Source organism: Cricetulus griseus, chromosome 2 (genome assembly GCF_003668045.3).
Source record: "Cricetulus griseus strain 17A/GY chromosome 2, alternate assembly CriGri-PICRH-1.0, whole genome shotgun sequence".
NCBI lineage: Eukaryota > Metazoa > Chordata > Mammalia > Rodentia > Cricetidae > Cricetulus > Cricetulus griseus.
In genome coordinates, this window is record NC_048595.1 from 199,190,145 (window position 1) to 199,208,238 (window position 18,094).

Genomic DNA, 18,094 nt, shown 5'->3' on the forward strand with positions numbered 1-18,094 from the left:
TGAACTCAGGAGATCCACCTGCCTGTGTTTCCCGAGCTCTGGGATTAAAGGTGTCACCACCACCACACCTAGCTTGTTGTGATTTTTTTTTTCACAGCAATAAAATCATAACTAAGACACAAAACTATAATTTTTAGAATATATTCTGGATTATTGTGTGAGACTAGAAAATGTGGTCACAATCAACAACTGTAAACTCCAGAATTAAACACTGATTACAGTAAAAGGTGCTACACAAGAGACATTTATTGGTGTTCTATTGTATTTACAGTTTAATATAGCAACCAAAGTGAGCTAGCACTTGGGCAGCAAGCACATCATTCTACAGTTATAACAGTTGTAAAAGCAAGTAGTACAGAATGTTAGGGATCCTCTCAAAAGTTCCAAGCTCTTGACCCTCTGGGATTCTAGCCACAGTTTCCAGAATAACATTTAGTATTTAATCTGAATCTGTCTTTGCCCTTTCCATTTTATACAATGACAAACACCTTTAGAATTCCTTTGTACACAGAACTACAGAATGAAAAGGTAGTTTTTAAATATTGACTATGAAAAATTAATGCTTATTTACCAATTGAGAACATTTTTTTGTTAACACTACAATGAACTTTGCACTATGGTTTTGCTTCCAGGTGTTCACACACAGTACAATTAAACATATTTCTAGATTAATTTGAATAGGAAATATGGATTGTGTGCAGAAATGCAGTCATAACCAAAGTTTTGACTTTTGAGAAAACCCCTTTTCAAACAGCCAGCCTTATGCATAGCTTACACTAATCTGTAATTTTAAATCTGCTTTGAGATGGAGAATGAGTAAAGCAAGATTGCCCCCTACTGACTACAGGGACATGGCTCATGCTATTTAAAATGACTACAAACAATATATAAGGCATTATTAATAATACATCACAGACTTGATTGCAAGAGCTTTTTTAGACATTAACCACTAATGATTCGATGATTACAGAATTCTGCATTAACTATTAACATTTTACACCTAAGAACAAATAGAGAGAAATGATCTTTTTCAACAGTACTTTATTTTTTAAAGCAGGTGACTGTTCCTCTGTTCTGGTGGTGATTCACTTCCTGCAGGTGCTCTCGATTCTTGAGGGACTTCATCAGTGCAGGAAGGCCTTTGCCAGAAAACATCTGCCAGAGAGGACACTGAATAGTCAATCTCTAGTTACCCCGTTGTTTCAGCTAAGAGCAGGATGTAGTCACAGAAGACAAGATGTTTTGAGACATTCGTGGTGTATTTCAACATAATTTGAAGATGACTATACATGGACATCATAGTAGCCAATAAATAGTCAACTTTCAGTTCTTAACAAGCTCCCCCCCCACTACAAATAATTGACACACTCTCTCTAAAGATGTATTTATTTATTGTCTGCATGTATATCTGTGCATCACATGTGTGCAGTCCCTCAGAGGACAGAACTGGGGTTAAAGATGGTTTTATATGGTTAATTCTCATGGCAGTGATGTAGGGAAAACATCAAGGAGTTCCTCATTGTAATGCCCAAAGAAGGAGCACTAACTACGTACACCAACTAACTACTTTAACAAGTAAATACTTGGTGGCAACTGGATGGGCTCATCTGTAAGTCTTTAGTGTCCTGTTTTCCACCTCTCCAGATTACTGTAAAAGCTACACAAAAACCTTGTTGTTCCTTTTGTTTTGTTTCCCTTTAGACTGTATAAATTTAAAAGGCACCAGCATGCAAAGAAGATTCAATAGTGGGGGAAATTAACATATTCTTTTACAACTGTCAACATTTCCCACAACTCCAAATTCAGTTGTGTCTGGTAGACCACTGATATGATTGATACATGTGCATCTGTCTTTTACACCAAGAAGATGAAGTAACAGACAGACCACAGAGAACTGTCAGAATTGGAAAAGTGAGCAGAAACAGAAAGGAAACTTACTGCTATAGCCTGGAGGCTATTCTAATGAGGCCTAACAAACTCAAGTCATTTCACCTTTATCAGCTTTGATTAACAGATGAAAACCAAGAGCCAATGACTGCTAAGTCAAATGCAGGACACAATGGAGTACAGGTAACTTCCCTGGCCACTTAGTTCATGCTGATTTATAAACAGCTTTAACAAAATTCTCAAAGTCAAACCCTGCCACTCAGCAGTCATTTAAAATCCTGCTGGAGGATTCAGACTGAAGAAGAAAAGAGAGAGCACTGTGCATCAACATTCATCCTTGCCTCTCAAATGCAGATGTAATGTGACCAGCAGGCTCACATTCATGATGCCATGCCTTCCCCTCTACTATCCCCCTCCTTCTTCAAGTTGCTTGTCTGGTGTTTTGACACAGCAGACAGTAATGTAACCACTACAGTGTGTTTGGTGGCATGCCTGTGACCACACTTGGGTAGGAGGAATTCAAGGCCAGTCTGAGTTATCTATGTAGACAATGTCTTAAAAAAAAAAAAAAAATTGCTGGTCAGTGGTGGTGACCACCTTTGATCTCAAACTTATTATCCTCCTGCCTCAGTCTTCCAGGACTGGAACTATGGATCACATCTTATCAGTGTACTATTTTTCCCCCTAGAGTCTGAGTGAGCTGTCAAAGGCTGTTTGAGTACTGCTCCACCATAGTTAGAAACCCTGTAACTCAGAGCTGGAGAGATGGCTCAGAGTTTAAGAGCACCGACTGTTCTTCCAGAGGTCCTGAGTTCAATTCCCGACAACCACATGGTGGCTCACAACCACCAGGTGAGACCCTGTAACTCCTGCTTCCACTGGTTAAAGAAGGGCCTATTAATTAATTAATTTATTTATTTATGTATGATTAAGTAATTTATTATGTAGACAGTATTCAGCCTGCACTCCAGAAGAGGGTACCAGATCTCATTATATAGATGGTTGTGAGCCCCCCATGTGGTTGCTGGGAACTGAACTCAGGGCCTCTGGAAGAGCAGCCAGTGCTCTTAACCTCTGAGCCATCTCTCCAGCCCCCTTTTACTTATTTTTTAAAGAACATATTTATTTGTATTCTATGTGCACTGCTGTTTTCCTTGCATGTGTGTCCTGTGTGACAGTGTTGGAACCCCTGACACTGAAGTTACAGACAGTTGTGAGCTGCCATGTGGGTGCTGGGAATTGAACCTGGGTACTCTGGAGGAGTAGCCAGCCAGTGTTCTTAACCACTGAGCCATCTCTCCAGTCCAGGTCTTTTTATTTAAAGTACTTATGGGTCAGGTGGTAGTGGCACACACCTTTTATCTCAGCACTTGGGAGGCAGAGGCAGGTAAATCTCAGAGTTTGAGGCCAGCCTGGTCTATAGAGTTTCCAAGGCAGCTGGCAACCAAAAGTGGGTCCTCTGGAAGACAAGCACTTTTAACTGCAGAGCCATCACTCCAGCCCCTATAGATGAGTCTGCTGGAAGCACCTTACAGTTATTTTTTGTCTGTCCTATATTTTGGATAGCCTAAAGAAGTCTCTATTATTTTCCTTTTGTGTTTGTAGGCAGAGTCTCTCTACATAACCCTGGCTGTGTAATCTACGTAGACCAGGTTGGCCTCCAATGCACAGAGATCTGCCTGACTCCAACACAGCCAGTGAGAGAAGGCTCCATTCTAACATCCTCTGTAAAACCAAGCTGAGTCCAGAATGAAAGGTGTGCTACTTTCTGCTATGGGTTACCTCTCAAGTTCCCTACCTGTGGTCTTCCTGGCATAGGTAAACCTACAGCGAGCTGATCAGACACAATGAAATAACACCATAGTACTTCACAAGCTGAGGTATTACTGTATCTCTAACTAAAATGTCTGTCAACTAAAGAAAACAAGGGTTCTACATGTGGATCTGGACAGAGGTTTTAGCCTTTCATTAAACAAAGATCACTCATAGAAGCTTACCATTTCCCACCAAGAAATCTCTGAGAGCTAACTGGCAAGGAAGCAATTAAAACTGTAAGCATTGCTTTCACATCCCAGTTCCTTTGCCTGGCACTCTAGACCCTCTGGCATCTGAGCAATTTCATACCAACCAGTACACTGACGATGGGCAGAAAGCAAAAAACTGTTCTGTTTTACCTGTGAAGCACACTGCAGGAGTCCTGTTCAAACCAGTTCTTGACCAGCTCCCACAACACTGTCCTAAAGACTGGTGCTACAAATCATGGCCTAGCAGATTCCCGACTTTCAATCTAGATCACCCAGAAAGATCCCAAAATTTAAAAATCAAAGCTGTAGCATAACATAATTCCCATCAAAATCCCTAACATGGGAAAATGGAGTGTTTGGCAGTCCCTTGTCCTGGTTACTATTTGTTCTGTAATAGAAGATGAAGAAAGTACGAAATCTCTTAGCATACTCAAACCTTCCCTGCTTCTCCCTTTCCTCTCTTCCCCTTTCAAGGGAGAAATCAAACCTTGTACACTGGGCTATAGCCCCAAGCTTGTCAAATGTCCTTGTAAACAAAAAATGAAGACAATAGACAGTGGGGTAATCTCAGTCCACAGGGAAATTCACAGCTATGTCACCACATTCCTACAGGGCAGTTAAGTCTGTCCCACTAGGTTACTACAGTTAGCAGTGATGCTTTGGAGGGACCCCAGCACAGTTTATAAAGACAATTCACAGCCACCGTGAAGTCTGAGCTGAGTTGCAGTCTGCTTCTGTTCTCCACTATGCCTTAGGAGACTGAAGTTCTCCCCCACATAAGCCACATTCCGCAAGTTGAAATCTACCTATCATTTAAGATTTGTGACAACTGCTACACCACAGGTATCACAAGGCCTTTTCTGAGCCTTCATTCAATTGGACTGGCTTTTAAGTGGTGCTTTAGGTTTTATTCAATCAAACACAGAAGTCCCAAAAGCCCAAGGAGCAAAAGAATCAAGTCCACAAAGGTATAGCCTGCCTTGTCAGAGGGCTGTCTGCTATATTCTTTCTCAAGCTATGCCACCCTTCAGGTAGCTGCTGGTGAAAGATGGGAGTCAGCTACTGTGGATACTACTGTGTGAATCAAACACAGTTCAAGGCTTAGGTCTGTCCCAGGTATAGGAACTCTCTCTTTCCCTTGGATTTCTGCTTCCTCTCCACCAGTGATAAAATCTGGGTATGACCCTGAAAACAGGCAGCAGGAAAGGCTAATTTTCAGAAATGGATGCTTTAGTAGGCTTGTCAGTAGCTCAAGCAAAAGGACCTGCTCCAAAGGTGCCTGCCAACTTCCCTCAGAGCACTCTGCACAGAGCATTCTGGGGCTCTGAGATCAGGGGAGGGAGGAAGCCTGATGGGTCAATCAGGCCATCGATACCCTATCCGCCTCCTATTACTACTGTGATCCTTGTTTTTATGTTACTAACACATTTCTCCTCTTCTCCACTACCCTCATCAATAGCTTTCTGCAGACACCACCCACTAATAAAAAGGGGGAAAAGGCAGACTTTTTAATGCCCTCCCTTACCATTTATGTACCCTTATAGAGTCTCATTCAAAACTGACTGGAACTCTGCAATGTATATCACATGATCACAATGGAACTACAAAATACACCCCACCTCCTACTCCAATACCTTTAATAAATAAAGAGAACTCTGGTCCTGGGGAGATTTGAGAAAGTTTCTGGCATCTTCCGAACTTTTGCATAATTGATAAATCCTCTGAGAAACAGGAGAAAGCCTAATTAAAAAAAGAAAAGTCAAGAATGAACTTCTCATTTTTACATTAAGTCCCTTCCCCAGAACTTGCTCCCTTGTAACAGGAACATGTCATTTTCTTGCTAAACCTACTAACATGGTATCTTCAAAGGGCTTTCCTATCAAGTCATCTACTTTTCAATTTGGGAGGCATAATCTCAAGTGTAAACACCTCTTTTGGACAGGGTCTGATTGCTCTCAAAAGGAACTGGAATGTAAAGTAGGACCAAACATTTACATGTAAAGGCCTCGCTGAGAAGTCTACAGAATCTGCCTGCTGAGTTCCCAAACAGCATCCACACAATTAACTCCAAAAAGAGATTATAAATGGGTTTTATTGTTTTGTTTTCTGAAATATGGTCTCAGTACACAGGCTGGTCTTGCTATGTGAGCAAGGCTGGCCTTCAACTCCTAATTTTCCTGCCTCCGTCTCCTAAGTGTTCTGGGATTACAGGCACACACCACAACTTTACTTTTCTCAAGCATAATTCTAATCTTTTCTTTTTCTGCCAACAGTACATAACATTGTCCACTAGATGTCAGCATCCACTTACATAAATTCGGTTTTCTACTCTTAAAGGTGGTTTGACAGCACCACACTCACACTCACCTCTCGGGTGATGTGCCAATGAAAACACACTCTTGACCTTCCTTCAGAGACACTCTTCCACAAGATTTTAATACTTTTACTGAGATACAATCTGCATGTTATAAATTTTACTGCATAGAATACACTGGGTTTTAATTGTATTTACCGACATGTACAACAAACAATCTTTTTTTTTTTTTCTTTCAAGACAGGGTTTTTGTTTCTCTGTCCAACAGTCCTGTTTGTCCTGGAACTCTGTAGACTTGGATGACCTCAAATTCAGAGATCCACATGCCTCTGCCTCCAAGTGCTGGGATTAAAGAAAGGTGTGTCCCACTGCACCAAGCTCACAATCTAGTTTTCCAGCACATTTGTCATCACTCTCCTAACCGAGGCCTTAGCAGCTGTTGCTTATTCACCTGCTCCCACCGCCTCTTTCCCAGTCCCAAGCAATCATTAACCTATTTTGTTTGAAGAATTTTTAAATAAAATCAGTGTTGAGAATTTTTTTTCTTCTTTCTTTGGTTAAGAGCCAAGAGTATCTATGTTGAGACCAATGAATATCATTCAGTTTGACACCAAAACCACAGAAATATAGCATATGCTCTAAAATGGAAGCTCCATCATTGGAATGGAGGGGCCACTAGGTGCCACTTGGGAATGTAGGAGAGTTTTTGCTAGATATTTCAACTGCCAAGAAAAGCTTTAAAAATACAAGGTATTTATGTGAAATATCTTGATTTTTAGATGTCAACCAATTAAAAACAACTTTAAAAATAACTAAGGTAAACTGGAGAATAGATTGATATTTTATTATTATTTTTGCTGTGTTCTATTTCTATATTATAAGCAAAAATAGGGGGCTTTGGCCAGGCAGTGGTGGTACACACCTTTAATTCCAGTACCCAAGAGACAGAGGCAGGTGGATCTCTGTGAAATCAAGGATAGCCTGATCAACATGAATTCCAGGACAGCCAGGGATACACAAAGTAACCCCTTCTCGAAAAACAAAATGACAATAACAGTAACAACAGGTGGGGTAAACAAACTACTAGTGTAGGTTAGCTATATCTCCTGAGCCACCAGCTTGGGTGTGCTCTGCACAGATCCCTACAGAAGCTTCCAAAGAGACCCAAAGAGAGGATGCAAACACACACTTCAAATAGAGGGTACAAATACACAAAGCCCCCTTCCCTTTGTTTTTTTGGTTTGTGTAGCCCTGGGTGCCCTTTAACTCAGAGATTCACTTGCCTCTACCTCCCGAGTGCTGGGGTCAAAGGCATGCACCACCACCACCCAGCTATTGGAATGATTTTTATATTAGTGTTTCATGGAAGAGAGATACTTTTTTATTAATTATTCTTGCTGTGCTCTATTTCTGTATTATAAGCATAAAAGGCTTGTGTGTTCAAGACTAGCCTGGTCTACAGGAGCTAGTTCCAGGATAGCCTCCAAACCCATAGAGAAACCCTGTCTCAAACCTCCCCCCCAACAAAAAAAAAAAAAGAAAAAACAGAGAAAGAAAAAAGAAATCTACCCTTTAAATTATATTGCAAACAACCCATCTGAAAATGTTTACTGTCTCTCCTTTGGTTCGGAGCTCCTAGGCCACTGAGCTCAACACCCTACACCTTTCGTTTCAGAGACCATCTGAGAATAAACAAGTCAAGAAATGATTCCTCCTGATCTATTCTCCTGCCACTCATTTTTACTAAATCTGTGGAACTCAATGGAGGGGGAAATTTACCCTGTCTCTTTCTGGAATCATTAGATCCCAGTGAGTAAGAGTAGACGATGCTTCAGTGGAGGAGGCAGAGAATGAAATCATGGACGGCTTGCATTTTCTAAGTAAGATGCAGGGTCAGGAATGCTGTTGGCTTACAAAGGCAGGTATCAACTCAAGTTCCTGCTGTGCTTAGGTGTTAGGCTGAACAGCCAGATTCATGAGCAACAGTATACCAACAGCTTTAACAAAGGATACAAGATGTGTAAAGCAGGAACTAAATGTGGTGAACACCATATCTCTAGCCCCATCATCTTTAAAAGCTACTGGGGAGCTCTGCTATCATTTTGTAGACAGGACAGCAGTAATGCCTCATTACATATATTTCTTTATAGTAACAAAGCTACATTAAAAAAAAAATCATCCCAATACTAATTTCTTTGCTTTAATGATTTAGGAAAAAAATAATTTAAAATAAACAAGGAAAGTAAGAAATTATAATCTAGAAATTATATAGCCAGATTGCCTTCGTGTGTACATGCACACACATATATATTTATGTGTGTGTGTGTGTAAGTATGTATGTATTTGTGCATATATAGCTTTAAAACTTCCTTTCCCTATAATAAATTAAGTCTTCTTATCAATGGTGAACTACAGAATTCTATAAACCCCATAATTTGAGAAGTTATGTATATTAGAGCTAAACATTTTCTGTGGTCTACTGATAGGTATAATTAAAGGTGGCTCACAAATTTACATGAATTAATTCAATTGGTTACAGCACACTTATAATCAACTTGGGGCTGAGTCTGCAAACCCTCTATGGAAATAACTCCTAAGTAGAAAAAACTCCAAACTGTATTGTACTGTCATTAGTATGCTCTACTTATCACATATCTATGCTAGAATAGTACTTCACAGACTTTATTTTAACATGTACACTACAGGTAGAAACTACCTAATCTTTTTTGAAAAAAAAAAATCAAAAAATTACATTTAAATTGATGATAAATACAATACACTGAGATGAGGCTTTACTAAAGTAATTTTAGCTGCTAATTTAAGACATTTTCTTAAGTTAGGATACATTTTTTTTTTTACTTCATTTTCTTTTGTTAAAACCACTTACCTAAAACCAAGAACACCCACCAGAGCCAGTACTGGCCATCAAAGTATCCAGGAAAATAGGTGGAAAACTGGAAGAAGAAGAAGAAAGGCAGAGACTTTATTGCAGCCTAATAGAACAATTTTATTTACTTGATATAGGAGCACACAAAACACTACTTAGATCACATATACTTTTTTTTGAGATAGGGCTTCTCTGTGGCTTTGGAGGCTCCACTGAACCATATCTTAATAATGTTTTTTGTTAAAGATTTTATTTGTTTGTTATGTATACAACATTCTGCTTCCATGTATATCTGCACACCAGAAGAGAGCACCAGATCTCATAACAGATGGTTGTGAGCCACCCTGTGGTTGCTGGGAATTGAACTCAGGACCTCTGGAAGAGCAGTCTGTGCTCTTAACCTCTGAGCCATCTCTCTAGCCCTTAATAATGATTTTAAAAATAAGGCCTATTTATTTCTAATTTTAAATTGTTCCAAAAACTGCAAATTGACTTCTTCAAATGGAAAAAACCCTCTAAAAGTTCTCTGCTCTCTTAAAGACACCTTATTTTGCAAATAAATACACAAAATGGCTTTTGCTTGTGTTGAGGATAGGGTTTGGTATATAGCTCAGGCTGAATTTAGTCATGCTCCATCAGCCTCCCAAGCACTGGGATAATACACTTGTGGCACATACTCAACTAAACTCTTCATTTTGTTAGAAAGCCTTTAAAATCTCTGGCATGGTGGTGGTGCATGCCTGTAATCCTGGCAATGCTCCACAAAGTGTTTCCCATCTAAACATATTTCTAGTTTCATTGTATATACTCAGTACTAAATGTAATTATTTGGTTGATATCACTGTCTCCTTGACAACGAGGTCCAATTTGTTCCTATCCTTCAATTCTGAACTTGGTATCATGTACTGGCACAGGGCATTCTTTTGGCAAGTAAGAACCAAATGTCTCTTAAAGAAAGAATATAGATGACCCCTAGCAAAAGTAATTAACTTTATGACAGAACAAGGGCAATATGCATTTAGTAAAAACCATTTTCTGCATTTAAGTCTTTCTCCAGCCTTGTGACAGACAGGACAAAACAAAGTCTCTCAGGATGCTATAGTCAGCTGCAGCTCTCTGTCAGCCTCAAGATCACAGGATGAACAGCCGGTGCACTAGCATACTCTGACATCAGGCTGTGCCATCCATTTGACAGGGTAAATATATTAAATGCACGTGCAGTTCACACTCTTCTATGAAGTACTTCTGTGTTTTAGTGTAATACCCGAATCACCAGCCTTTAACCCTGGAAGGAGCAGGAACTACAGCAACAGCTGCAATTCAGCTCTCCCTGCTAATGCTGACTTGACCCAACGAACCACTATATCAGGACCTACTTTTGTGAGGGAGGAAAACTCCCCCTATTTTTTCTGACTTGCTAAGCCATTCTAACTTGGTTTTCAGTTAGATTCCAAAAATACCTAATAATGTAAGTTCAGAATAATAGTGTACATTTTTTGGCCATTTAGTTAAAAATTTAGTGTTTAATGGATTTGTAACTAATGTTATTTTGGAGGTCCTGGTGCCCAAAGACTGAGAATTAAAATGTAGAATTCCCTCTTGGTCCATGGAAGGTAGCTTTTAAAACCCTCATGGATGTTTTAAATGGCACAGTTCCAAAGCCTATGCATATGTACAGTCTTTCCATACATATGGACCTTTGATAAAGTTTCATTATGAATTGAGTACAATAAGAGATTAATGATAAGTGCCACTGAAGTAACTAACAATATACTGTGATGTTATACAAACATGGTTCTTCACTGAGTGGTGATGGCACATGCCTTTAATCCCAGCACTTGGGAAGGCAGAGGCAGGCAGAGATCTCCATGAGTTCGAGGACAGCTTGGTCTACAAATGAGTTCCAGGACAGCCTGAGAGAAACCGTGTATCGAAAAACCAAACCAAACCAAAAAAAAAAATAAAATAAAAAATAAAAAAATCTTGCTGGCATAAAGATGAAATTTTTTTTCTTTCATTATTGTGTGAAAACTTTCACCTTTCACTAAAAGCATGTGACTTCTCTTTGGCATATCCAAACTGCCAGCATCACTACATCTGCAATTTGGGACCATCACCATTTAAAATAAGGATTACCATCCATAAGCACTGAGATTCCAAGACAGTCTGATAACCAGGATGGCTCCCAAACAAGGCAAGTTTTGAACAGGGTGGTTTGAGAGTTTATTTGGGGGTTATGGACATGTGCAGCTATGCCCACCTGATTATGTGGTGGAGACTCAAATCTGGGGTCCTCATGCTTCAGAGCAAGTGCTCACACGTGTTTTTTGTTTGTTTGCTATTTGTAGACAGGCTCTCCCTGTATGGTCCTGGCAGGCTTGGAAACTCTATGTAACCAGGCTGGCCTTGAACTCGTAGAGATCCACCCATCTCTAGAATTAAAGGTTTGTGCCCATGTATGGAAGCAAACTGTACTTTAAACAAGTATTGGACCCAATGGTAAATGTGGTTCAACACCAGGGTTTCTAAAGTATACTTTGTACCAGATCCTGACAGGCATGGTAGCTCCATCAAGATCATCAAAGAGTATTCGGGGAATGCTGGGAATGAATAACCCAAGCCCTGAGTTCTAAAAGAATGAGCATAAGCACATCCTGGGCTTATTGAAGAACTTCTATAACCCTAGGCCAAGCATCTTGTAGACCTTGGTTCCCTCTTTGAAACCATTTTTATACAGTTGTGTGGCTTCAAACAAATTAAAACTATTTTTTTAAAGCACATATATGTTCTAGAATTTAAATTATTTTATGCAATATCAACTGGGAATGCTCATTAACCAGTGAAAGGAAAAATTAGGGCAGGATAGACAATGTCATGAAACAGTAAAGAGATGATAACCCTCTGCATCACACAATCTCCATTGGTACATCATATGCATCAAAACAACCTGTAAGACTGATCACCTCCTAAATCTGAACATGAGACAAAGAGACAGGAATTATGTGCAACTGATTTTAGCTCACTTTATCATGGAATCAGAACAAAGACAAACCAGATTATCATTTTAGAGATAACAAAAATGAAAATGAAGAAAATCAAATAGTCAAAGTCATTCTAATTACTGCCTCTCTACACAATCTACATTCTCTACTATTTGACTTACCCTGACAATAAGGATCCACTTAATTAGAGAAAGACCAAATCCTGAGATGGCCCCATACCTTCCCGCAGCTGAGGTGGTCAGGCAAAAAGACAAGAAAAACCCAATCCAGTTGAAGAGAAATGCCACTGTAAGAGTAGAGGGAAAGATGTGTTAGTCAAGGAACAGAAGTCTCTGCAGCAGCCACTGCTCATGCAGCTTTCCCAAGATATAAAAGACAGCCTGCCCTTGATAAACCATTTCTGCCTCCCCACAAGCACTTTTTCTTTCATCTCCCTCAAAAGCAAGGAACCTTGCACTGTATGCTGTGTGTGCTGTCAGTGCCCACCACCTGTTCCTGCCTTTGCTACCACATAGGTCAGTAAGTAAACTAAACACTCTGGACAGGAGACTGGAGCCTCCAGATGAATGTGATTCACATTACTCATCCTTCTGCTCCATGTCTTCTGACAGCTCACAGCCATCACTCCTTTACGCTGCATTTTATGATTTTAATAGAGTAAACAAAATAGATGCTCACTGGTAAGTGAGGTACATAAAGATACATGTAAAACATTAACAAGGGGGAGTCAGATTGACTTTGATCTATCAGAAAAATAGAAGTTTACAGAACAAAATCTATCAGACAAAGTTGTTCCATTCCCCACTCTGCCATCTGGATATGAGCAGTAGTAATAGTAATGGGCCCTGTGGGCCTGGAAGACAAGTCTTGGCATGTGTCTTGCAGCATCCATATTTGCCTTTTTTTTTCCTTCCTTTTTTTTTTTTTTTTTTTTTGGTTTTTCGAGACAAGGTTTCTCTGTGGCTTTGGAGGCTGTCCTGGAATCCGTAACTGCTTTAATCATATTTTCTATTAAGGAATTCAGAACAGTTGGGTTTGTTAGGAAGTGACTGCTGTGTATATACTTACTGAAAAAAGTCAACATAAAAATCCCATCATTTCCTATCCTCAGCTGGTCAGTATCATCAAAATCATCCCGACCCACAAAATCTTCATCCTAAATGAAAGAAAAAAAAATAACACAAAGTCATGATGAATTATTTCTAGACAAAGGAATGACATCAGGAAAAACACAAGGAGTGAATACGAGTATCTAGGAGTGCATTTATTACTATGGTTCAGTTAGAACTATCAAGCGTTAAAGGTCCTCAGCATTTTAATATATCCAGAGCTTTCTAAACCACTTTTTTATTTTATAGACCAAGTTACTGAAGAGGTAACGTTGGCAGCTCAAGTGTTTCCTGAGGCTGACATAAGGGGCAAGCATGCTCAGCCATGGCTTAGCAACACTTGTTTGTACTGGAATACAGATCTGACAACTCTCCTTCCTAACAAGAAATAGATCTGTCCATCTTAATCTGAAAAGACATTATTACAGTCTAGAAGGAACATGATCCTGGCCAACACCAAGGTATGTAGCCTACCTTTTCAAATGATGTAGATTATGTTTTGAGTGATTTGAAAGAAACTGGATATGCCAGGAGTTGGTGATCCACACCTTTAATATCCTAGCACTCGGGAGGCAGAGAGAGGTAGATGTGCATAGCTGCCTAGAATTTTAAGTGTTTTGTAATTAATCAGAGCTTATTTCTGCACTGATCTATTCACACAGATTCCAACAAGCTGCAGAGTACAGTAACATGCCTGCAGGAAACACATGAAGAAGACCCACCTCTCATTGGAACATTGGACAGGAGTTAAGCACTAGTTTTTTCTTTTTAAGATTTTATTTATTATGTATTTTTTGAGGTATGAGTGTTCTGTCAACATATATGTCTGCATGCCAGAAAAGGACATCAGATTACATTACAGGTGGTTGCAAGCTACCATGTGGTTGCTGGGAATTGAACTCAGGACCTCTGGAAAAACAGCCAGTGCTCTTAACCACTGAGCCATCTCTCCAGCCCAGAGTTAAGCACTATTAAAAGTGTCAGACCAGCTGGGGGTTGGTGGCGCACACCTTTAATCCCAGCACTCAGGAGGCAGAGGCAGGCGGATCTCTGTGAGTTTGAGGCCAGCCTGGTCTCCAGAGCGAGTGCCAGGATAGGCTCCAAAGCTACACAGAGAAACCCTGTCTCCAGAAAAAAAAAAAACAAACCTAAACAAGCAAACAAACAAAAAACAAACACTCCTACCCCTATCTGATTCTATCTTAAATCTCTGCTAGGTTATATCGCATCCCACTCCTATCTCTAGCAGGCTAGATGAGATCTGAATGTAGAAATGGCATACAAATTGCATTAGCTGGAATATTGAAGGCACAAGGTTTATCTAGATGATGCCAGGTCTCTTATGAGTTTTATTTCAATGAAAATAAAATAACTTAATTCTAACTAAGCAGCCCCAAAACAACACAGATGAAACAAAAACAAACAGCTTACTCTTCCAGGAACCAAAGGGATCGTGGCTTCAGTCTTGGTTCTCTCAGCCTCATCATAACTGGGCAGTGTTGTAGCCACATTATAAGATGGGGGCTTTGGAAACCCAGATTCATCTTTGTAGTCAAAATATGCTGCAGAAAAAAAGGAAGTAAATGTATCTGGAGCAAAAGACATTTATAAATGAATGTGACAAGACACTCGGGATGATTTTTTAATGTATATTTAAAAGCCAGATTTATCACACCTTTAGTCTTAGCACTCAGGAGGCAAAGGCAGGAGGGTGGATCTCTGTGAGTTCAAGGCCAGCCTGTTCTGCATAGCAAGTTCCAATTTAGCCAAGGCTACATTGTGAGACTCTGACTCAAAATACATGCATAAAAATAAACAAAATAAAAATTGACTTTATAAGCCGGGCGTTGGTGGCGCAGGCCTTTAATCCCAGCACTTGGGAGGCAGAGGCAGGAGGATCTCTGTGAGTTTGAGGCCAGTCTGGTCTCCAGAGCGAGTGCCAGGATAGGTTCCAAAGCTACAGAGAAACAAAACAAACAAAAAACAAACAAACAAAAACAAAAAAACTCACTTTATATCCTTATTTCCAATTGTTTTGGACCACTCTGAACCTAACAGGTGTTTATTCTGAGGTACTGACAATCAAACTCAGGGCTTTGTGTGTAAATACTCTACCACCAAGCCACATCTCCAATCCTCTTTTTATCCACGCTGCCCCTGAACTTACAATCTGCCTGTCCCAGACTCCTAAGTGACCATCAGACCTGGTAATTTAAATAGTGATGGAAAACACTTTGGCTAACACTTTACATGAGATAGGCATAGTGGCTGGTACCTGTGATCTCAGATACTTGGGAGATGGATGTTATAGGATCACAAGTTTGAGCCCAGATTAGGAAACATAGCAAGATCTATCAAAGGACTAAAAGGCCTTCACATTTGTACTAAGATCTATACTGTGGTTTCCGCTTACTAAAAAAAGGTGAAAAATCAACCTTAAGAAAAAGGAAAAAACTTAGTATTCATATGTTTCTATATTTAGACTCATATTTTTACTTTAAACTGTTCTCTGATGTGCTGAAGTAACTTATTTGGTTACAAAATAATTCTCTCTATGAAATTTTTCACTTCCTCTTTTGAACCCTGTATCTCATGTTCACCAACTTCTATTATAAAAGTAGCATAAAAGAAAAGATGTATTTACAAGATTAAATTTTTAAACATTTTAAGTTTCAAAATAAGAAAATCCTATAGTCCAACTAACATTGTCTTTCTTTTATTTTTCTAGTTATAAATTAACTTCTCTGTAAAATTTTTTGTTGCTGTGTAGCCCTGGCTGGTCTAGAACTATCTACCACTGTCATGCCTTGACCTCTAGGGTACTGATATTAGAAGTACACCCTTCACTAACAGAAAACAAAAAAGGGAATAATAATCTCCCTCTTCCTTCTCCTCCTCTTCCTCTTCTTCTGTAACAGGATCTAGCCATATAAAACTCAGTCCGGGGGATTGGAGCGATGGCTCAGTATTCCCAGTACCTACATGGTAGCTCACAACCATCTGTAATGGGATCTGATGCCTTCTTCTGGTGTGCAGGGATACATGCAAACAGAGCACTTGTATACATGAAATACATAAATAAATTTTTAAAAGATTATGTACTTAGTCTGTACTCAAACTGTCTACCATGACTACTATAAGGAAATTGAAGAATAAATAACCACAACTACTGTAAGTAAATAGAAATGCAAGAAGACCAGAGCTCAGAAACTCAAGCCAGGCTAGAGGTAAAATGCTTGACCTATGCTCCACACAATTAAAAGAGTAGCTTCAGAGACCCAGAATACCAATGGAATCAATCTCATATCAACTGTCAACAGCCTCCCAAAGTGCCATAATAAAAGGATGCTAAGGCTGTCAAGGCTTTATAAGAATGAATGAATGTTCTCAATTTTTCTATGATGAAATAGAGGCTGGGGTTCAGCAGTGGCACATGGCTCTATCAAACTGATGAACTGGGGCTAAAGCAATGGCTCAGTGGCTAAGAGTACTTGTTGCTCTTGGAGAGGAACTGGGTTCAATTTGCCAGCACCCACAACAGTTAACAACGATCTGTAGCTCCAGTTCCAACAATCCTATGGCCTCCACGCAAGCAAAACACTCTCATATAAAGCTAGCCTGGTCTATACAAAGTGAGTTCCAGGCACAGAGAAACCTAAAGGGAGGGAGGGAGGGAAAGGAAAGAAAGAAAAGGCACAGGGGGGTGTGGGGGAGGAAGGGGGACATAGATGGACACAACTATAACAGAAATGATTATCAGAAATTCTACCTATCAAAAGTCTTATAGACATTGTTTTTTTCTCTCCTACACAGGAACTTCTATAATGAAGAAACTATGAAAACCAAGTAATCACTAAGTTCCTCAACCCTTTGTTGCAGTCCAGGCTGCCCTCCAACTTGCTAAGCCCTTCTCTAGTACTGAGGCAGCAGGCATACAGACACCACACCAAGCAAGTTCCTCAGTTTCCCCTTCCTTTATACATCAGCTGGAATGAAACTGAGCTCTTAAAAAAAGGCAGCATTGTTAAGTGGGGCTTGGTGACTTTGGCTTCCAGAGTCTCCCTTCTGCTATGCAGAGGGTCATCTTCTTGGTGTGCCTTACAGTGTGTGTCCTCCTCACCACTAACAAAAGCCCTTCTTTACCAGCTGGGGGGAAAAAGAGGGGGTGTTAACCTGGCTTTTAGAGTCAGATAACTGTAACATGAGTTTTCGCCTTGGGTTACAAATTCAAGTCAAGACAACTTATGGAAAGCTGATGAGAAGACACACACCAAACAGCATCTACTGGAAGTGGCGATGTGCAGCATTAGGCCTGGCCTCAGTACCCACCTGCACTCTCTGCAGAAATGCTGCTGTATGGTGGAGGAGCATCACCTGCAGTCTGTGCAGGTTCCCCAGGCTCCTCTTCATTCTGCAACTGAACAAAAACATCAGATATTAACACACACACACAAAACAAATTCAAAAGACACAAACCTAAAAACTAGAGTAGCTCATCTGGAAGCCTTAAAATGTGCAAACCCTTTTTAAAGGTATCCTACTCCCAGGAGTTGTTATATGGAAATGAGACAAAAAGAAAAAGTTACATAAGAATCATACTCCAAGTACACATGGCATATTCCTGTAATTCCAGCACTTGAGAAGCTGAGGCGGAAACATTAAGAGTTGTAGGCAAGCCTAGGCTACATAAAATGAGGCCTATCTAAAAATAAAACAGAAAAAAAAAAAAGCCAAATAAAATGCTTGCTTCAAATTTGTCAAGTAGCTGACGAAGGCCTTGAATTCCTACTGACCTCCCCACCTCTACTTCCCAAGTATTGGGATTTCTGGTATGCACCACCATGCCCAACTATCAAAAAATTTAAAAAAAA

General features: G+C 39.9%; 1 protein-coding gene across 2 annotated transcripts in view; it reads right to left on the minus strand.

Moving 5' to 3' along the window:
- Positions 1 to 215: 215 nt before the first annotated feature.
- Ndfip1 (Nedd4 family interacting protein 1) overlaps positions 216 to 18,094 on the minus strand; it is a 41,011-nt gene continuing 23,132 nt past the window's right edge. The window contains exons 2-8 of one of the 2 annotated variants that reach the window (XM_035440160.1): positions 17,553 to 17,640; positions 14,655 to 14,785; positions 13,183 to 13,270; positions 12,276 to 12,400; positions 9,113 to 9,179; positions 5,546 to 5,651; positions 216 to 1,170 (exon numbers count right to left, since the gene is read on the minus strand). In XM_035440160.1, coding sequence (XP_035296051.1) covers positions 5,548 to 5,651; positions 9,113 to 9,179; positions 12,276 to 12,400; positions 13,183 to 13,270; positions 14,655 to 14,785; positions 17,553 to 17,640 — 603 coding nt within the window. In that variant the 3' untranslated portion in view covers positions 216 to 1,170; positions 5,546 to 5,547. The remainder of the gene's footprint in view (positions 1,171 to 5,545; positions 5,652 to 9,112; positions 9,180 to 12,275; positions 12,401 to 13,182; positions 13,271 to 14,654; positions 14,786 to 17,552; positions 17,641 to 18,094) is intronic. The other variant, XM_027398022.2, reaches the window with a different exon arrangement.